We start from the raw sequence: 22,237 nt of genomic DNA on the forward strand, positions 1-22,237 counted from the left end.
AATCAGTCTGTCTGTCTGTCTGTCCCCCCCTCTTTTTCCCTCCCCCCACCCTGCTTCTGCCTTCCCTTGCTCCACTTGGCCTTTAAACTTACTTGTTATCAATAGGTGCCCTGTCACTCATAGGACAGTAAATTGCTTTGTGGATAAAGTATTCTGTTATCCTCTTGTCTTTAACATATGGCATTGCCATCGTTTGAATGGAAAAGACAAACTGGTGACTGTCACTTCCTCCCCCAGTGGGTATTTATTTCAAAGTACTTCTGATACTGTACCTCGATACCTAAATTGCAGGGGCATAAGCTCTGTAGGACTTAGGACCCAGCTTTGAGTTACTGAATCCTCACAGTGTGCATAGGACCCACAACAAAGTAAGTGGCTAAATGTGTATTGACAGAAAACCGTGAAAGAGAAACATGGGCAGTAAATCTGCACCTTCGAGCCTCTTCCCATGCTCTGGCTGCAAGCACAAGTATTGGCTCCCGTATCCGAATCATGTTCCCCAACAGCCGCAAAACCCATCTCCTACCCCCAATCTATGTGTATCTGTGTGCAAGGTATAGGACAAGCCACAGAGGCCAGACTGTCGGAGGTTAGAATCCTGCCCCTGCTGATGATCCAGGTGACCGAGCTGGTTATTTAACCTGTGAACCTTCTTTTCCTCAGCTGTCCAATGGGGAGGACAGCAGTGGTGCTAGTACCGTAGTACCCGTGTGCCAGCATTAGGGATAACAGTGACCACAGTGCCACAGCACCTGTCTGTCAGCATCGTTGAGATGATGAAGTGAGTCACTAGCATGTGAGACAGAGCAGATGTTAGCATATGAGATAAATCTTAGCAGGTTACATAGATGTTCCCCTTTAGTACAATATAGATTTTTTTAAAAGAATTATTTATTTATGTATATGAGTACACTGTCGCAGACTTCAGACACACCAGAAGAAGGCATCAGATCTCATTAGAGATGGTTGTAAGCCACCATGTGGTGGCTGGGAATTGAACTCGGGACCTCTAGAAGAGCAGTCAGTGCTCTTAACCACTGAGCCATCTCTCCAGCCCCAGTGTAGATATTTTAAAGGAATGGATTACAGGGAAGAGGCCGGTATAGCTACGTAACCTTTCACACCACACACTTGAGAGCAGAGACACTTTGGATTTGTTTTTCTATCTTGAGATATCTGCATATTGAGATCTCCTGGGAATCCGCTGGCATTTCTCACATTCATAGCTAAGGCCCTTAGTGTGCCTTCTGGTGTGAGGTCTGATGTGGAAGTTTTCACTTGTGATGACAGCCTTCAAATGTTGTAGATTTTTTAACATGATGATGTTTAGGGATGTTCAGTGTATATGTTTTATTTCCGTCCTCTCACTGGTCTGCCTCGAGCACTCCGTTGTGAATACAACAGTCCGAGGAAAGGCAAGCAAATTGTTCCTCTCCTTCTCCAGGAGAGTTGTAGCATCCCTAACTTCTGGTTGGCAAAAGTTAAGTATGGTTATGCCCAGGCTATTTGTTGTGTGGTAGCTCCCTTCGTATAGAAGGTGGTCTCCCCAGACCTCTTTTTGTTGACATAAGGAAAAAGCTGTGATTCTCATAATGGCCTGGGGTTGGGTGCTTGATGGGAGCATAGTGAGGTGCCATCCTGGGAAGAGAGGAAGAGCAACGGGAGGGAGGGAGATGATGATAACCGAGCCTGAACGCCGGTCTCTACCCACAGGAAGTGGGCATGGCCAGGCCTCTTCTCCAGTAAGAGGTTTTTTGAATAGGGCAGCCCCTCATAGCTGTGAGGGCTCCTTGCACAGTCAGGGTGGTGAGATGGGACGAGAAGGGCATGTTACTAAAACCACAGAGATGAGAGCCAGACATGGGCTATAGCCATATCCAGGCCTCGCCCGGATTCTTTTACTGCCTTTTCAATAAATCATCGCGTGGCTTTGAGGGAGACTTTTTGTCTGCTGCAAGAGTGCAGTTTGGAAAATATAGTTCCTTGATTGTGCCCATGATTCCTGGGCACTTGTCCTCGTCAGAGAGTGTCCCAGATGCCTTTCATGCACACCTCCTTCCTGCTGCCCAGCCAACCCAGTGAAGGAGGGTATCGCTGTTAGCCCCATTTTCTACGTGAGGTTAATGAAGCCAGAACTCAAACCCCAAGCTGCCTGCAAGCCCTCCCGCCTCATAGAGCTACCGAGAATAAAACACTACTGTGAAGTCCAAAGCTGGCTCCATTATGGAGTTGTAGCGTCACGAGACCTCCTCAGCATATGGGAAGTTACACCGCTGAACATGTATTATATCCCAGTGGCTACTTGGTCCCACATCACCTGCAAGATGTTTAATTTTATAAATAATAAGGACATTTGGAGTCTGAGTCAAGTGCCTTGCAGGGCTGTAGATCTTGTAAGTGGGTTGTGGATTGGGACTTTCACACTGATCTGCTCCAAGGTTAAAGCCCACTCCTCTTATTGATGAGGTTTGGGAGACCCCAGAAGCTTACAGGTAGAGGGGCCGAGGTAAGAGGGTTCTCCTAAATTCATACAGTCACTGCTAGCACAGACAGAACTAGAAGGCTGTCGGGGGAAGTCCTGATTGACTGTGAGATATAAACTCAGTGACTCTTTGGTCCACTTAAACAGTAGCCTGGAGGTAGGGAAGGCTGCTAGGTAGAGTAGCTTACCCAGGGTGAACTAAGCCCGGGTTCCATTCCCAGCTCTATGTAAACCAGAGCGCTCCTCTATGGATCTAATCCCAACACTACGAAGGTGAAGGCAGAGGGTCAGAAGTTCAAGAGCAACCTTGACAACAGGGAAGGATCAAGGCCTGCCTGACCTACCAAAGACCCTACCTTATTTACCAAGTATTTGTTTTCAGCCGGGTGCACAGCCAGGAGGGAGGTGCCTAGCTACCTTTCTTTTCTGAAGAGTGGGGAGTGTCTCCCACTGTGCTGTTAGCTTGCCCTAGTGCTCCAGGAGCGTGGGGGTTGGGTAGGGGGCGGTTATGGAAGAAGTGTTCCCAAGGAAGAGAGAGAAACGACTTTCACTTTCCCGTGAGAGGCCAAAGAGGTCATGCAGCAAATTGCCCTGAGGTGTTAAACAGATTATGAGATTAAACTGGTTTGTCAGGGTAGAGAGCAGACTGTTGAAAGGTTCCAAGCATGAATCAGACTCGTCTTCAGAAATGGAACCAAAGGTGGTGAGTAGGGAGGCACAGAGGCCAGAGGAAGTTGTTGGGTTAAATAAACCTTGGTGGAGGTGCAGCAGATGGTGTGCTTCCTGTGAGTTAGCATCTCAGTTTCTCTTTCTATTGCCGTCCGCCCGCCCGCCGGAGATGCAGTTCTGAGGGCATCTGCCTGCATGGGGATTGGTAAGTGGGAACTTCCAATGTAACCATTACTTCCGGATCTCTGGGAGAACCCAAATCCCCAAGATCCACAGTGCAAGCGTTCACTCTTCCTACCTTAGGGCTCTCACAGGAGCTGCCGTTTGAAGCATTTCAGTTCAGTCTCTGTGTGGAGAATGATGGCTTAGCCAGGTGAGGTGGCTCACACCTATAATCCCAGCATCCAGGAGGCAGAGGCAGGAGGATCTGGGAGTTTCGGGCCAGTGTGCACTACTTAGTAAGACCCTGGCTCGGATCGACAAAGATGGGTTTTTGCTTCAGTAGCTCCAATTTCCCTTGCAAGTGTTAACATGAAATGCCAGTGAGAACAAGCTGCATCTGTCCTCTCAAACCTGCCCCATCAGGCCGGAAGGGACCTGAGGTTGTCAGAGAGACGGCAAGCAGAACTCTGCTTGCGTGGTGTTTCCCTTCTGACTCAGAGATGCCCCGTAACAAGCCCACGGCGAGGCAGACTCAATGGAGCACCAGTCCGCACATTGAAGGGGCAGGGTTGCTGTATGTTCTGTCCTTGTCCAGAGCCCATAAAGGGCATCATGAGCCAAGTAAGTGCCAAGTGAACTGCGTAGGCGACATCATTAGCCATCCAGGGAGGACCGCTGACTGCTGTTGCCTCGGGAACACCAGTGACAGGAACTGGACCGAAGTCTTCATAGTGGAGCCCCAGAAAGCTGGTCAGGGTGTTAGGAGAAGTCTATGTGGGTCTGACAGGACTTTTGGCTTAACTGAGTCCCTGTGAAAAATCATGCGGACCAAGAGTATTGTAGAGTCTCCTACTCTGTGAACATGCTTACCTGGGACATGTGAGTTGTTCCTGCGATGAATTAAAGCAACGCATGCGCTCTTCTGCTCACCAGCATCCGAACTGGCCCATGCTTCTCACTGCTAATGACTGGTTCTCTCCTCCATTGCATTCAGGGTGAAGAAGCTGAAGGAGACGTTTGCTTTCATCCAGCAGTTGGACAAAAACATGAGCAACCTTCGCACCTGGTTGGCTCGCATCGAGTCTGAGCTCTCCAAGCCTGTTGTCTACGACGTCTGTGATAACCAGGAGATCCAGAAGAGGCTTGCTGAGCAGCAGGTAAGTGACAGGAAGGAGTGCTGGGAGGAAGGGTGGCACCGTGGGAGGCCAAGTCAGGCCTGCCCTCCTCTGCCTTTCCCTCAGAGGAAGCAGATACCTGCCCGTGTCTCTGCCTCATGTGAGAGGCATCCATCTCTGAATGCCCCTTCCCTTTTACATAGCCCTTTTGGAAATAGTTCAAGTAGTGCTGAGGATGCAAACCTTACTTTCGATGGTCAGTGGGGTTTTTATTCTTATCTGTTGCGTTTAACATCGCTGTGAAAGGGAATGAGTTAGGGGTATAGTTTCTCTTTTGGAGTGAGAGATAACCCAGACTAACTTGAAACTCTCAGCCTTCCCCCTCATTGTACTGACATCTACTTGATACACCTGAGAAGAGAGAGCCTCACTTGAGGAATTGCCTCGGAAGAGTAGTCTCTAGAGATCAAGGTAACCTCAAACCTGACCCTCCCTCCTGGGACTCAACCCGGTGTCTGTCATATGTTAGGCAAGTGCTCAGTCAAGACCAGAAGGGAATACCCCAGTTTTGTGTGTGTGTGTCACATGTGCCTTCGAGGGAGGGAGGGAGGGAGGGAGAGAGGGAGACATCATTTTACCCAGACTGTCCTTGAACTATCGATATAGCTGAGGGTGACCTTGAACCTCCTGTGTGCTGGGATTTATAGGTGTGTGTCACCATGCCTTTCTCAGAAGACACTCTTTAATGATAAATTTTCTCGAGTCAGGTCTATCTTTTTTATTGGTTTAATTGTTTTGTTGTTTGCTTTTTGCTTTTCAAGACAGGATTTCACTGTGTAGCCCTGACTGTCCTAGAACTCACCATGTAGACCAAGCTGGCTTCAAACTCACAGAGATCCACTTGCCTATGCCTGACTGCTGGAATTAAAAGCATGTGCCACCACTACCTGACCTTTATTGATTTAAAAGTAACATTTTGGGGGACATTAAAAAGAATAGATGTTTAACTTTTACAACTTTTTATTGTTTTAATAAAAATGCACCTGAAACCACTTTTTAAAGGTTTATTTTATTTTATTTTATTTTTTGGTTTTTCGAGACAGGGTTTCTCTGTATAGCCCTGGCTGTCCTGGAACTCACTCTGTATACCAGGCTGTATACAAACTCAGAAATTTGCCTGCCTCTGCCTCTCGAGTGCTGGGATTAAAGGTGTGCGCCACCACACCTGGCTGTTTTCTACTTTTTTTTTTTTTAAGATTTATTTATTTATTTATTATATGTAAGTACACTGTAGCTGTCTTCAGACACTCCAGAAGAGGGCGTCAGATCTTGTTATGGATGGTTGTGAGCCACCATGTGGTTGCTGGGATTTGAACTCCGGACCTTCGGAAGAGCAGTCGGGTGCTCTTACCCACTGAGCCATCTCACCAGCCCCTGTGGTCTACTTTTTATTATTTTAATTATGTCTTGCTATATTCTCATGAGCATAGGTATAAACAGATAAGAGGTATTGGGTCCTTACTGTATAGCTCTGCCTGGCCTAGAACTCACTTGTAGACTAGGTGACCCCTAGCTCACAGAGATCTGCCTCCTTCTACCTCCCTGGTATTAGAATTGAAGACACGCACCAACGTGCCCAGCTAAACATGTCTTTTCTATTGAGGTTATCTAGATCAGTTGTTTTCAACTTGTAGGTCTAGACCCCTTTGGGGGTCAAATGACCCATTCACAGGGGTCACAGGGATAGTAGACATCCTATATCTAATATCAGATATTTACATTACGATTCATAATGGTAGCAAAATTACAATTATGAAGTAGCAATAAAAATAATTGTATGTTTGGGGGTGACCACAATGTGAGGAACTGTGGTAAAGGGTCACACCATTAGGGAGGCTGAGAACCACTGCTCTAGATATTATCTTTGCTTTAGTGGGTAGAAGATAGCCCTGAGCATCGTATAATTTCAGTGGGCATCACAGAGATCTGAATGTGCATCTCAGAGAAGTCACAGCTGCAGGACCACTCAGCTTCATTTGCCAATTTGACTTTCTAGCATGAATTTCTTTGGGCAATCTCTCAATAGACAAGGCCTTGTAAATACCTGCCCCCTGGATGGTGGGTTAACTCAAGTGAATGGATGCTGGCAGTTATCTTTACTCTTAAAGAATGAGGCTGAATTTGGCTGGGCCTGAAAACTGTCTTCACATTTCATAAATCCAAAGTGGGACAAAACACTAAATGGCAGAGAATTTACTCCTCAAGCCTTAAAATCTGAAACTGCCACTCTCTTGGCCTTCTTTGTCCCCATGCTGAAGTGGTAGGTAATTTCAATCTGGCCAGTGTGACGGCTGCCTCTTTGCAGAGTTTAAGGTCACCACAAATGGAATTTGTGTCCTTTATGATTACCAAGAAAGGTGGCCGAGGTGGTATTGGGAACTGGCATTGCTATGAAGAAGTTGATATATTAATTTCCTGTTATTGTAATGAAGCTCCACAAACTCAGCAACTTAAAAATCACAAACTTGTTATCTTATACTTCTGACAAGGCATCAAAGGGGCTGCCGCCTTTGCTGGAGACGCTAGACCAGTGGTTCTCAACCTTCCTAATACTAAGACCCTTTAATACAGCTCCTCATGTTGTGGTGACCCCCAGCCATAAAACCGTTTCATTGCTACTTCATAGCTGTAATTTTGCTAATGTGATGAATCATAATATAAATATTTAATATGAGACCTCCACCCCCAAGAAGGTCAGGGCGCACGGGTTGAGAACCACTGATCTGAGGTGCAGTCTTTGATTCATAGGCCGTTCTCCATGGGTGTGTCCTTTCAATAACTCACCCACTGGTGAGTGGGTATCACACTGGCCTCGCGCAGATGTCAGGGGAATGTTCATATTCTAAGCTCGTGTGGTTGGCTGTTTATCAGTCTCCTTTACTATGTACCTTACTCACTGTTCTGTTACTATGAAGAGACCATGACAGCTCTTATAAAAGAAAACATTTAATTAGGGATGCTTTAGTTAAGATGTTTAGCCTATTATCATGGCAGAAAGCATGGCAATAGGAAGGTATGGTGCTGGAAAGGTGGCTTAGAGCTACATCCTGAGACACACACACACACACACACACACACACACACACACACACACGGAGCACTCACACACACATCTGGGCTGCCTGGCATGGGCTTTTGAAACCTCAAAGCCCACCCCCAGTGACACACTTCCTCTGATGAGGCCACACCTCCTAGTCCTTTTAATCCTTTCAAATAGTGCCAGTCCCTGCTGACTAAGTATTTAAATATACGAGTCTCTGGCAGCCATTGTCATTCAAACCATCATACCATGTAACCTAACACAGCCTTGATTCTGGGACTAGGATCTGGACTTTCTTGAGGGCAGAAAAGGCCCTACTCCACCTATTGTAGAGGCACTAAGGCAATTGTTTGTGGTTTTACTGAAAAGAGTGTCACTCTCTGTCACATTAAATCCAGACTTTCTGAAACACTGGAGACAGAATATTACTCTCAGGAAGTATGGATACGACATTTCTCAAAACTTTGCTCATGTTTTAATCACAGATAATTACCTGAAGTCTTCCTAAAATAAGATCTAAAAAAGTTGAGATCACTTAATCCTGTCTTCTCAGAAGTCCTTAGCTTTTAAAGCTGTTGTGGTCCCTGCTGTCCCTCAGTCCTCTTAGTGAAACAACCTTGGGGAGGTGATGAGAGGAGGTGGTGGAAGAAGGGTTTGGGCCAATGGTTCTCAACCTGTGGGTCTCAACCCCTTTGAGGTCACATATCAGGCATTTGCATTTCAATTCAGATAATTACAGTTCATAACATCAGTAGCAAGATACAGTTATAAAATAGCAACAAAAATAAGTTTATAGTTGGGGTCACTGCAACATGAGGAACTGTATTAAAGGGTCATACCATTAGGAAAGTTGAGAACCCACTGGTTTAGGTCCTCTGAGTCCTATCACTTACTCCTTTTGATGAGGGAAAGGCTTTCTTACTGGTTTATGCTGTTTCTCAGAGTTCAGACAGCTTCTAAAATGTAATACTTCTTCAGATGTAGGCCCTGATGGGTATTACTGACATCATGATGATGATGATGATGATGCAAATGTTACTGGTCCAGCACTTATATGGATTATGTTTTAAGATACAGTCCACTTTCCTTTAGATTGTACGAGGTACTAGTTCATACTATATCATTGCTCAGCTCTTTTATGATGTTTCAAAGAAGATATGGAATCTTTAGATGAAAGTTGTTAAAATCTTGGACCTTTTTAAAAACCCAAATGAAGGTGGTCATTTATAAAGTGTCTCGGAGTTCATTTGTTCCTAACACTTGCCTTGCATAGTCTGTTCTCTTTAGCCATCTTATTCAGCATAACCTGGGTTAAGAGTGTAAGATAGGGCTAGAGAGAAGGCTCAGTGGCTAAGAGCACCAGTCGCTCTTCCAAAGGACCCAGGTCCAAATCCCAGAACCCATGTGGCTGCTCAAGACCATGTGTATGTAACTACAGTTCAAGGGATCCACGTCCCTCTTCTGGCCACCATAGGCAACAGGCACACACAAGGTACATAGACATAGGGCATGTAGCTTAGATACCTACATACTTAATTTTTTTAATTAGATATTAAAATTAATGATAATGTGAGACCATTGAAATGATTCTTAAAGTATATCACATTCCTGTTTACAGGTAGGCTAGAATTTCTCTGCACCTTTCCAAACTGTCCTAGCTTCTTGTCCTAGCTAACTAGATCCAAATGTCATAGTGGACATTTTTCAATTAAAAGTGTCCCTATGCTGATTCAGTATCACTCTTTGGAGTGCTGATTTATTGCTTTCATAGCTAAAGAGAAGATGCATCAATGCCAGTGCATTTCTGAAAAGCTTGAGACCAACCAGTGAACCAGTAAGAATTCTTAAAGGTGGAATTCTACTTAAATGCTGTCGTTGTTAAAGCAGCCCTTGCATTGACCCTGCAGAGACCCCGCCCCTGTAGTACCTTAGGCCTTCTCCCTGACTACAGAACTTAAGAACTCTACCAACACACCTTGCCTCCCAGGGCCAAGCAGATATATATTTCTGCATATAAATACGTAGTGTCTGGACTCTGGACTGAGACTGGGACTGCCTGGTGGAGAATGGAGAATGAGTGCAAGCATTTGTTCTCATTGCTACCTGAACACAGCAAGTCCAGACCTACATTTATCAGAAGAGATGTAAGAAATACTAGGCCCATGCAGTAGCCACACAGCAGCAGTACTCAAGTGACCTAGAATGACCCTTACTGCCTTTCTGTGGACAGTGGCTACAGTTGACAAAATAATATTCTTGTGGCCTGATTTATAACCTTAGTGTACTTACCAGCGGTTCGTGTGAAATGTAAACTTTCAGAGACAGACATATTAATGAAATGACTAAAATAGAATTGAACTTTGCTCCTTCGTGGTGTGATTTAGGTACCAGGACTCATGGGGCAGCCTTATATCACTTACCACAGAATCTGCATGATAGGAAAGACCTCTCAACTCTCTCTCACACGCTCTCTCTCTCTCTCCCTCCCTCCCCCTCCCCCTCCCTCCCACACCTACAGTGCATAGGGTGGGGAGGAGTCTCTTGATAATGACTGTTTCTTTTTAAAGAAAATTTTCAGACTGGGTATATTGGCACATGCCTGTCATTCTAGCACTTCATCAGGGTGGGGATGATCCTTCTGAGAGACAGAAGGATCAGAAAAGGCAATCTTCTTGGGCTAAGTAAGGAGGGGAGAGCAGAATCCAATGGTCCATCTTTTTCTATGGTCATGAACTATCTATCTCGTTATATGTATGTATGTATGTATGTATTTATTTATATCTAATCAAGGGACAGGTCTCCAGAGGCCTTCCACACTCCCCAAGCTACCCCCTCAGCTGTTCCCCTGGGGTTAGAAGCCTCAACATTCTCCCCTGGGGTTCATGAAGCCCTGTGTCTGTAGCTGCCAGGGGAGTGCAGGCTCAGCATAAGAGTCTTTATAGATATGAGAGTCATGTGACCCACCAAAGGTCAAAAGTCTGTCATTTTGAGTTCCTTCTAAACAAGACTATTTTCCAAAGAAGATCTCCCCCAAATCGTGTCGTTACTGGGAACCTCTGGAACTGGATGGTTTGGATTAAACCCTGTGTATACACAAAGCTGCCGGACAGTAGCATCAGCCAGCAGTGCCATCTGTCAGCGTATGGTGGGCACTCCCCTTTCCCAGTATACTAATTTAGTATGCTAGCATAATTGCACAGTTGCCAATAGATGTAGGTTGACCAGTTGTCCGTAGCACAGAGCTACATGAACAAGCTCAGTATACTTGAATCCCCAGATACCTGTGTCTACCCCCCTCCACTCCCAGCTTAGGAGGGAGTGATGGGCAGGGATGCTTTGATGCCAGCCCTCCCGCCACTACTCAGATCTCAAGGGCTTTTGTGTTCTCTTGTAACCGTAGGATCTGCAGCGAGATATCGAACAACACAGTGCAGGGGTGGAGTCTGTGTTCAATATCTGTGACGTCCTACTGCATGACTCTGACGCCTGTGCCAATGAAACGGAGTGTGACTCAATCCAGCAGACCACCAGGAGCCTGGACAGGCGCTGGAGGAACATCTGTGCCATGTCAATGGAGCGGCGCATGAAGTAAGCAGACCGCTGGCCTCGAACCTGGTCAGCCTCCTACACACACATGCCGCAGCCACAGGAACTGAGAAATCTACCAAGAAGCAGCTCACTTGGTAGAGTATTTTCCTTGCAGAGATGAGGCTCTGCATTTAAATCCCAGCACAGAGTCCCTGTCATCTCAGCCCTTATGAGGTGGAGGCAGAAGGATGGAGAGTTCAAGGCCACCCTGGGTTACAAGAGTCCTAGTCTTTAAAGAAAGAAAACTCAAGAATTGTCAGAGAAGGCCTAGGAGAGTGAGCAAGGAAACCACAGGCAGGCAGCCCCAACTCTTGCCCAAGCCCTGGATCCAGGCTTTCCAAGGTGCCTAAGTCCTTCAGGAGAACTGGGTTTAGGCCTAGAGCAACAACATCCTTAGCTATTTCCTGGGAAGGAATGGTGGGGTGTCTCCTTAAACAGTTCAAGTCAAAGTCTGGGAAATGGGCCCTAGCAAGGGACACTTGGAACTCCAAAATGGGTAAACTCTGCTAGGAGTGGACATGGGTAGCTGTGCTAACTTCCTGTCCTCTCCTCCTGTCAGAATCGAGGAGACCTGGCGGCTTTGGCAGAAGTTTTTAGATGACTATTCCCGCTTCGAGGACTGGCTCAAGTCGGCCGAGAGAACAGCGGCCTGCCCTAATTCCTCCGAGGTGTTGTATACAAATGCCAAAGAGGAGCTGAAACGGTTTGAGGTGAGCCTCTCCCGTTCCCTTCTCTCACCACCAGCCACACCTGCTGTAGCTCAGAAGCTGCTAAGTGACTTTGCATGGCCAGATGCTCCCAGCGCAGTCACTGCCACCAGCCTCTAGGACAGCTTTGCCAAAAACATCCATTGTACACCAGCACCTGTGCTTTGCCGGTCTCGTTGACCTGGGATGTGGGGTTGGTTCCTATTGCCTGGGCAGCAGCCACGTGAAGCAAGCCACTTGGGGGTTGGCAAAGTGGGGGGGGGGGTTCCCAGCCCTTCGCCCGTGGGTGCTGACCTCCACTTCCTGCCACAGGCCTTTCAGCGGCAGATTCACGAACGACTGACACAACTGGAGCTCATCAACAAACAGTACCGGCGGCTGGCTCGAGAGAACCGCACAGACACAGCCAGCAAGCTGAAGCAGATGGTGCACGAGGGCAACCAGCGGTGGGACAATCTGCAGAAGCGGGTCACAGCCATCCTACGGAGACTCAGGGTAACCCACCTGTGGTCCCTCCCCAGGGTGCTGAGGCAGATACTCAGCGAGAGGTGATATGTGATATGCCATGGTAGGCTGGCAGCACGGCAGCAGGTAGATTTCACGGAAAGCCTGTGTTATCCTAACGTTCTTCCCACACAAAGGAGCCGGTGGCTGCCAACGTTCATTTTTAAAGAGGGATTTGCATAGGACTTCTCAGGCAGAGCCTGCTTGTGTGAACTGTGTTAACAAAACACGTCTTTCTTTACAAAGTCTGTAACCCAAGGGTGTAGGTGTTAGCATTGGGACTGCCCACAGAGTCTGGGGCACTGCTTTCCTGGGCCAGGGCAAGTACACATGCACGTCTGCAAAGAGCCTTGGCTTGTCCATCTGTTTTTATCAGCCCTGCATCAGAAATATGGATAAAACACAAAAGTACGTACCCACTCTGTTGAGTGGGGTGTTGGGACAGTAACTGTCTGAGGTTTAGAGCACACTGATTAACCTCAAAGCAGTCTAGGAAGATGAGAATCTAGACTTTTTGTTTTTATTTTTTTAGCCCTCCTCAAAGGAAATGGTAACTTGGGAGGCCTCTTTTATCATTGGAGAGAACGATTATGTTTTACACATTCATAACTACTGGATAGTAAATGGGGCAGTCACACCTAAGCCCCGTGTGTCCCCTTTAAAAGACCATGTGTCTGTGTTAAAAGAACGAGACTCACCATGTAATCCAGACTGGCCTAGAACTCATAATCCTCCTGCCTCAATCTCCTAGGCTACTAGGATTACAAGCGTGTGCCAACATTCCCACCCAGATGAGCACCTTCCTATCTTGAAGCTGCTCAACCTTCTTTCATGGGAAAACCACTGCAGACTAATAAGAATGGCCCCTGGGATGTCTGCCCCTATTCTCTGTGGACAAGGAGAGCCACTGATTTAGACTAGAAAACCCAGAATTTCAAATTCCTCAAAGGACCTAAGCAAACATGTTGCATATTACCAAGTCTTCGAATTCCCTAAGGTAGAAGCCAGGGACCCGAGTATTTGGGGGGCGGGGTACCACACAGCCAAGACAAGCCCCCAGGCTCCAGATGCAGTGCTGAGGTCTCTGGGATACCTCAGAGACAGGGTTCTGCCTGATAGCTCTCAGCATCTTCTCCTTGAGCCAAACATGACCGTGGAGTGCAAGAATGGTCTTCCTTCCTTCACAGTACTTCACCAACCAGAGAGAAGAGTTTGAGGGCACCAGGGAGAGCATTCTGGTTTGGCTCACAGAAATGGACCTGCAGCTGACCAACGTAGAACACTTCTCAGAGAGTGACGCCGAGGACAAGATGCGCCAACTGAACGTGAGTGCTCCTTCTTCAGCATCTGTAAAAAGGTGCCTCTGTAGAAGAGAGCCGGCCAAGTGCCAGCTTTAGCTGGTACTCAGAGAATGTTCCAGAATTCTCCAGGCAACAGGCTACACTTTACCCATGTACTTATATTGCTTATTCTGGGGACACTGGGCCTTTTAGTAAACAGCCTGTTTTGAGGACAAAGCTCACTAAACACAAAGAAAAAGACTCTCTCTATCTCACCTTCCAAACAGGGCTTCCAACAGGAGATCACCCTGAACACCAACAAGATCGACCAGCTCATCGTGTTTGGGGAGCAGCTCATTCAGAAGAGTGAGCCCCTGGACGCTGTCCTGATCGAGGACGAGCTGGAGGAGCTGCATCGCTACTGTCAGGAGGTGTTCGGCAGAGTGTCTCGCTTCCACCGCCGCCTGACCTCCCACACCCCGGTAAGGACCCACACCCCAGGAACCCACCGACCAGGGCTCCCGGCTGCTCAGTGAGTACATTGTACTGGATGTTCGAAGGGTCAGGACGGTAACTTTGTACTGGACCCATGATTTACTTATGGCTAAAAAGAAGGGCTCCATTCAATTGTGGTCCAAGGAAGCAGTTCTATTCCTCCTTGGAGCTCTCCCCATCCAATCATGGCAGATTTGCACTAGATTGGTATTGAGTCTTGCTTGCCCCAGCTCAGCCATCTTTGCGTGAACCCAATGGCTGTGGAGTTATGAGTTAAGGATTTTGTTTTGTTGGGTTTTTTTTTTTACATTTTAGTTTAGTTTAGTTATGTGCTTATTTGTATGAGTTTGTACATATGAGTGCAAGTGCCTCTGTGCATGTGACAGTACTTTTCCTGAGCTACACATGTCTATTTACCTTACATAGTGAGCCCACAATACAGATACCATCAAAGTCCAGCTTGGTGAACCAATGAGTTTTATAGGGTTACTTATAGGAATATAGGTGAAGAGTTGCTTACAGGAGTAGAAATGGCTCAAAGACAGCTGCATCCCCAAAGCCCATCCCAGCATGGGTGACAGGTCACAAAAGCTGGGAACCCAGAGCATACTGCACAGCCTGCAGGCAGCTTACCAGGTTGGAAAATGTCCTTTCCAAGTGACTCTGGTCTAAACCTCTTCCAGGCAGCTGATTTCTGCTTTTTCCAGACAGTTGCTCTGACCTCAAGAACCGTCTTTACAGCTTGGCTTGTCTGAGTCTCCTTTGCAGCTCAGCTTGCTTCCATCTGGCGGGGACTCAGCTTTTATTGCTTACTCTGAAAGGGAGGGGCCTAGTGAATCTGGTCAGTTTCAGCAACTTCCTGAAGCTATTTTGAGTTGTGTACCTTCCTGTTTAAAGAGCTTCCCTGCAGAATGGATATTTCAATCTTAGTAGAAAACCTTCAGAGAACACCTGGAGGCAGAATGAGGTATCAGATCCTTGGTGCTAGAATTACAGGCAGTTGTGAATCTCCTGGTGTGGCTGCTAGGAGCTGAAGTCCGGTCCTCCATAAAAGCAGTGTATACAGTTAACCACTGAGCCAGCCCAACACTCCAGCCCCCAGGGGGATTTTTTTTTCCTTTGCATTTCTCCTTTCTTTCTTCCTTCCTTTCTCCCTTTCTTTTTTAAAGATTTATTTATTTATTTTATGTATGTGAATCCACTGTTACTGTCCTCAGACACACCAGAAGAAGGCATCAGATCCCTTTACAGATGGTTGTGAGCCACCTTGTGGTTGCTGGGAATTGAACTCAGGACCTCTGGAAGAGCAATCAGTGCTCTTAACCACTAAGCCATCTCTCCAGCCCCTTCTCTTTTCTTTCTTTCTTTGGTGTATTGCAGTTTTTAACTGTTCATGAAGAAAGTGAATTATTAGCCTGGCATGGTGGTGCACGCCTTTAATCCCAGCACTCGGGAGGCAGAGGCAGGCAGATTTCTGAGTCCGAGGCCAGCCTGGTCTACAAAGTGAGTTCCAGGACAGCCAGGGCTACACAGAGAAACCCTGTCTCGGAGGGGAAAAAAGAAAGAAAGAAAGAAAGAAAGAAAGAAAGAAAGAAAGAAAGAAAGAAAGAATGAATTATTTAATTTTGAAGTGTGTGGCTGATGAAAAGGAAACCCTAAGCGTGCATTTCTGTACAGAGCTATGTCATGCCGGCCTCGGGGCTCTCTGCTGGAAAGGTGGATCAAGTCTCAGTAATGCTTCTAACGTGTGTGCAGTGTGTGCTCTAGTGTTACTGCATAGGGCAGTATGGCATCGTGAAGTACCTCATACATGTTTTATGATACATGGCAGTGGCTGTGCCTTTTCAGAGCTGTTTTTAATGATAGTACTTACTCCAGAACGTTCTCTTTCAAGATAGTGATTGAATGAGAAACTAATTTGAAAAAATTGTGCCAAAAAAAGTACAACAGTAACAGGAGCCAAAATGGTGGCAGGGATGGGACGTTCTATTTTCATTCTTATTGGCTTAGAGCGACAGGTACTTAGCAGTGGGAAGCATGGTGTCTGGAGGTGTGCTCCCCTCCCGGCCCCCATGATCCTTAGGACAGGGTTTTTCTGGTCAACGTCAGTGGTCCCTAGAACTCACTGAAAACTGTCTAGCTTGCATTATATACATTATACAGCTGCTACGGGGTATAATTTGTCCTCTTCCCCTCGTGTCTGGGAGCTTTCGATGTCTTTGCCTGTCTGGCACTGTTCTCCCATTTAAAGTGTCAAATGTGTCAGCTTTCCAAAGGGACCTTGACGTCCTCTGAATTCAAGGTGGTGTGGGGAGTTCACATAGAGTCAGGGTCCTCACTCATTGTCCCCATCTTCCTGGGCCAGAACAGAAACTTCTCGGCCACCGTGATTAGCTGGATGGTTTCTTTTCTGTGTGGTCCAACTTGGCCAACTTCAAAGGTAGTTGTTTTTTCCAATCGGTGCAGCCTCAGAAAGTCTCTAAGAAGTCTTCATTTTTGTTTTTGTTTTTGGTTTTGTTTTGGTTTGGTTTTGGTTTTGGTTTTTTTTCCGAAACAGGGTTTCTTTGTGTAGCCCTGGCTGTCCTCGAACTCAGAAATCCACCTGCCTCTGCCTCCCAAGTGCTGGGATTAAAGGCGTGCGCCATCACACCTGGCTAGAAGTCTTCATTTTTTAAAGGCATTTGCTTACAGCCACTTTTCTCTATAGAGCACAAGAATATCTGCCGTAGAGAGACACTACACTGTGATGTTAGTAAATTAAAAAGCATAAATGAGAGCTGTGGAGGCGACCGTTAGTAAAGTCCTTGCTGTACTAAGCATGAGGACTGGGGTTTGGGTCCCTAGCACCCGTATAAAAAGCTCAGCACAGCAGTAGGCGCCATCACCCTGTGCTGGGAAGGACAGTAGGGTCCTGGAGCTTCCTGATCAGCTAGCCCAGCTGAGCCAGTCAACCCTACCTTCAGTTGGAGGAACAGAATGCAGTTGAGGAAGACACCTGCGTTAATTAACTTGGCTTGTTGCAGACGCAAAATACCTGACAAAACCAACTTCAGGAGAAAAGTTTAATTTAGCTCACAAGGGTACCGCCCATCATGGCAGGGAAGGAGGATGCAGTGGCAGGAACTTGAGGCAGCTGGTCACCTTGCCTCCAGTCAGGAAGCAGAAAATGATAAATGCTGGCACGTGGCTCAGTCTTTCATCTTTGCCTAGGACTCATGGACCTGTATTGACCTACCCTTAGCATAGGTCTTTCCATCTCTGTTACCCTAACCCACCAACCACCGCCCCCCTCACTGGCATGCCCAGAGATGTGCTTCCACGGTGGTTCTGAATCTCACCAGGTCGAGAATCAAAGTTAACTATCACAGTACCTACTGCCAACCTGCAGACTCCTCACACACCTGCACACAGATGTATACACTCATAGATGCACACACGTATACATGCGCCTGCACACAGATATACACACTCATAGATGTACACACATATACATGCACCTGCACACAGATGTACACACTCATAGATGTACACNTACACACTCATAGATGTACACACATATACATGCACCTGCACACAGATGTACACACTCATAGATGTACACTCATATACATATACCCGCACACAGATGTACACACTCATAGATGTACATACACACACAAAGAAAAAGCTAGAGGGTATGATTCTTGAAGATATGTTTCTGTCAGCCCAGACATCAGCTTTGCTCTTTTTTTTTTTTTTTTTTCTGCAATGGAAAAAAAATGTAGTTTTTTTCAAAATGCAGATTGCAGACCCCACTGTGGATTGTTCAAAGTTGAATAAGCATGCATAAGACCTGAGAACTTTTAAAATACAGTGCGTGCATGCATGCATGCATGCGTGCATGGGTGTGTGTGCACACATTTGAGTGTGAGGGTTGTGCAAGTGTATCATGGAGCACGTGTGGAGTTCCCACGGCATCTATAGTTGCTGATCCTCACCTTCCAACTTGTTCACTACTGTGCAGTGTACATCATATGCTGTATATAGCTGGCCGATGACTATACAGGAATCCTGCTGATAGGACCGCTGAGATTTGAGCCACTCAGAATACTATGCCTTCTTTCCACTTGGGTTTTGAGGATTCGACTCGAATCTTCAGGTCCTCACAAATGTATAGGAAAGGCTACCCCTTAACCCCCAGCCATCTTACCACACTAGAAATGCTAGTGCCGGCTATTTCCAGAATTGCCCGACAGGCAGACTTCCAAAGCTCTTTGCCACTGCAGTAGCCTTTCAACTAGCTCACTTAAAGCCTGGGTCTTCCCATTTAGGGCTTAGACGATGAGAAGGAGGCATCTGAGAACGAGACGGACATAGAAGACCCCAGGGAGATCCAGGCTGACTCTTGGCGTAAGAGGAGAGAGAGCGAGGAGCCCACATCTCCCCAGTCACTGTGTCACCTTGTGCCCCCGGCTCTGGGACACGAGCGGTCTGGCTGTGAGACCCCCGTCAGTGTGGACTCTATCCCTCTGGAGTGGGATCACACAGGTGATGTGGGGGGATCCTCTTCTCACGAAGACGACGAGGAGGGCCCATTCTACAGCGCACTGTCAGGTAAAGATGGCTTCCCGGGGCCTGTGAACTTGACCCATTTGGCTGTATTTCTAGCACCATAGCGACACAGCAATTTCTCAGTGATTCAGAGTCCAGTGTATGGCTGGTGCCAGCCTGTGGCTTTTTGGCTTCTGCCCTGCTCACCTTTGGCCTCTCCTGAGAATTAGCTTGCTCCTGCTATAGGTGGGATGACAGTCACATGCTGACTTTAGGGCTGGTCGCTGATGATTCCACCCAATTGGAGGCTCATAGATTGATTTTTCTGCACCATTTAGCAAAGCTTATCAGTACATTGAGTATGGCTCTTCTTGCCACGTGTGCCCCGAACCCATCACTATTATGAACAGGAGTTGATGGGGGGAAATCCTTCTGGTTTTTAAAATTCTTTTATTGATAAAGATAGGAAGCAGCTAACTTCCTCCTCCCACTTGGCAGTGACTCTGCTATGTCGACTTAGTACCTGGGCATTACTCCTCAGGCCTCTAGGGAGGACAATGACATTATTCTTTTTCAGATGTAGAAATCCCTGAAAATCCTGAGGCTTATCTTAAAATGACCACAAAATCTTTGCAAGCATCTTCTGGTAGGCCCCTGCCCGTGCATGTGTCTCAACATGGCCGCATCCCATGGCAACACACTGCATCCTCAACCTCGCTCCCGTGTCATGTCTGACCTGTGCCTCCGTGGACACCATGCGCCTCCGTCCTCGTGTCATGGTGTATTTACACTGCTGTACTCACCCTTACCTGCGTGCTCCCTACATACCAGAGTGCTCTCAACGCCCTCCCCCCACCCTCCCACCCCCACTTCCAGGCTGGCAGAAAGAACCGTTGTCATGGCGCCTTTGTTGTTTTGGTTTTTGCTTCAGCATGGGCCAAGCTTTCTTCACGGTGGCTTGGTTTCAGGCTATTCCCTTGCTTCCGGTGATTTCCTAAGATGGATAGCAGGGGTTAGAAGGGACCGTTGCCTTTGCCATGGCAGAAGAAACCTTCCTTCCATTTGCCACTTGAGGCCTACACCCCACCCTTTCCCTGTCTTCAGTGGCAGTGGAGGGCTATCTGCCGCTGCTTGGTCCCTGAATCCATCTTCCCAGTCACTCTTGCCCTTCCCGCTCAGAGGCCTCCCATCCTCTTGGCCCCCCCCAGACCTAGCCTTACTGCCTAGCATCCCCACACCAGCTCCATCCAGAACACCGCTCATCCCGCAGCCAATCATATGTTCATTGTGCTCCTGCTGTGGTCCCATCTCGTGAAGGTGCCATGTTGCTCAGTTGCATGACTCATTTCATCCCCTCCCAAGACATACTGACCTTTTGCAAACATTGCATGCTTTGCAAGGAAAGCTGCAGAACTCATTTTGATATTATAACCTGATGCCATGTCACCCGTGACCATGTTTATGTCACTAAGTAGAAATCCTTTGCCTGGAGAGTAGACCCTAACTCTGGGGGGGTACGCTTTGTTTTAGGTAAATCCATTTCTGAGGGCCACCCGTGGCATGTTCCCGACAGCCCTTCCCATTCCAAGCATCACTACAAACACATGGAAGGTGACAGGACTGCGGCACCAGTCCCCGCAGATGCCAGCACGCCTTACAAACCAGACTATGTAAGTCCTGACCCCTTGGGCACGTAGCCCAGGTGCATGTGGGCATTTCCAGTCTCTCTGGATCTGTTTTGTTCATATAGTGATGGGATCTCTTCTGAGGGGACTTTCAGAAGCGGATGTCACTCAGTGTTAGAGCTTGCTTAGTATGACCTGAGTTCAAGTCCCAGCACCACCCAGAGAACAAGGCCCTCTGCTTGAGGTATCCCTGCTTTGGCAGAACCCAGCAGATAGACTAGATTTAAAGAAAGGTTTCAACTGGGCAGTGGTGGCACATGCCTTTAATCCTAGCACTTGGGAGGCAGAGGCAGGCAGATTTCTGAGTTCGAGGCCAGCCTGGTCTACAGAGTGAGTTCCAGGACAGCCAGGGCTACACAGAGAAACCCTGTCTTGAAAAACAAAACAAAACAAAACAAACAAAAAAAGTGGATCTTTCTACTTTAAAAAAGTAAAGAAAGAAAGGAAGGTTTCCAGCCCCCACATTTGTGTGCTGACATTGAGGTGATGAAGAGTGGTAATGAGAGAACTATTTCTGTTAGCGACAATTCTCCAAATAAATAACAGAGCCTTCCTGAGCCGCCTCCTGCCTCTCAAATCTGTGCTATATTTGCTTGCTGACCGCATGTCAGAAAACAGAACAGGACTTCATCATCATCTGCATTGGTGGCGAAGAGACGTGGGTTAGGTTCCCAAGCCTGACAGTGAAGCATCCGGTGGTCTGTAAGCCTTCCTCGCCTGACAGTGAACATTAGGATTAACGTGTGTACAGGGAGGAGGCCCCCAGGGTAGTCCTTACTAATACTGTATTGGGGTGCTTATTATAACAACTATACCTGCACCTCTTAGTTGCATGAGTTTTTGGAATGCTGGTGAAGGAGCAGCTGGAGACAGCATGAGGTTAAAGAGTGGCTAGAGACAGGTGTTAGCTCAGAGCAGTCACTGTAAGGGAGTTGAGGTTAAAATGTCATTTGCAGTGTAGTGACACAGGCATCATTCAGAGTAGTCAAGGCAAATGGAGGTGGAGGGCCAGTGGGTTTAGCCAGCATGCCCTCTGTGTCTGCCAGTGACTGTTACTATATAACTGGGGACAGTTCTGCCTTCAGCTGGTCAGATGTGATACAGACGTGGCTGTGCCCACTTTGGGATTCCTCCTCTTGCTTAGCTGACAGCTATCCCTTTTATTGTTTCCATCGGTGCTGCAGCCTATGACTGTGGGAGGAAACCCTACCAGCCCAGGAAACCTCTCCCTATGCCATGGTTCAACTTCTCCCAGGCATTAGGCTTGTGTTCCTTACCCGCCCAAGTTCAACAGCTCAGCTCCTTACCAGAGATACAAAGTCTCATTTCCCCGAATTCCACACAAAGAAGTCACGTGGACAGGATCCGGAGAATCCAGTCCCTTGTTGGATCAGCTTTTCTAAGAGGGATCCATTTATTTTTGTAAAGGCCTGATGTAATAGGCCAATCAGCTCTGAGGGAGCAGAGAGTCACTGTGTACATGGAAGGATAAATGCTTGATAATGAATGACCGAGGGAGGCAAAGGATCCTGTGTTTCCCATTCACAGTGAGGAAAATGCTGAATACCTCGACTGGGTGATGCGGAGGGGTGGGAACACTGTAAAACAGTGTGGGAGTGTAAAAGTGCTACCACAGGAGCTGTCTCCTAAGATCAGGGTCACCTCTGACTTTTCCCATCATTTGGGTGGAGACCCTCAGATACAGAAACAGGCCACTTCACCCCCATCACTGATGTGCCATCTGTTTCCTTGGCTGTTGTTGGCTTTCTGCCTTCAGCCTGCTTCCTTACCAATCTTGCCAGGTACAATGGTGACCATGTTACTCATGGGTCACCTGTTGTTGGGATCTGTTCGCAGAACCTAGATGTTCTTTAACTGTTTCTAGGATTTTAAGGAAGTAACCTAAAGATTGGCTTGTTC

The 22,237-nt window shown here is 47.2% G+C and overlaps 1 protein-coding gene across 10 annotated transcripts in view; it reads left to right on the top strand.

The window, feature by feature from the left end:
- Positions 1-22,237, top strand: part of Syne2 (spectrin repeat containing nuclear envelope protein 2) — a 304,126-nt gene that overhangs the window by 273,476 nt on the left and 8,413 nt on the right. For 8 of the 10 annotated variants that reach the window (XM_029540656.1, XM_021202357.2, XM_029540659.1 and 5 more), the window contains 9 exons: positions 4,308-4,470; positions 10,929-11,116; positions 11,676-11,826; positions 12,136-12,318; positions 13,515-13,652; positions 13,895-14,089; positions 18,413-18,695; positions 19,210-19,278; positions 20,163-20,302. In XM_029540656.1, coding sequence (XP_029396516.1) covers positions 4,308-4,470; positions 10,929-11,116; positions 11,676-11,826; positions 12,136-12,318; positions 13,515-13,652; positions 13,895-14,089; positions 18,413-18,695; positions 19,210-19,278; positions 20,163-20,302 — 1,510 coding nt within the window. The remainder of the gene's footprint in view (positions 1-4,307; positions 4,471-10,928; positions 11,117-11,675; positions 11,827-12,135; positions 12,319-13,514; positions 13,653-13,894; positions 14,090-18,412; positions 18,696-19,209; positions 19,279-20,162; positions 20,303-22,237) is intronic. The other 2 variants (XM_029540662.1, XM_029540661.1) reach the window with 1 other exon arrangement.

The sequence above is a fragment of the Mus pahari genome, chromosome 7, assembly GCF_900095145.1.
Source record: "Mus pahari chromosome 7, PAHARI_EIJ_v1.1, whole genome shotgun sequence".
Lineage (NCBI taxonomy): Eukaryota > Metazoa > Chordata > Mammalia > Rodentia > Muridae > Mus > Mus pahari.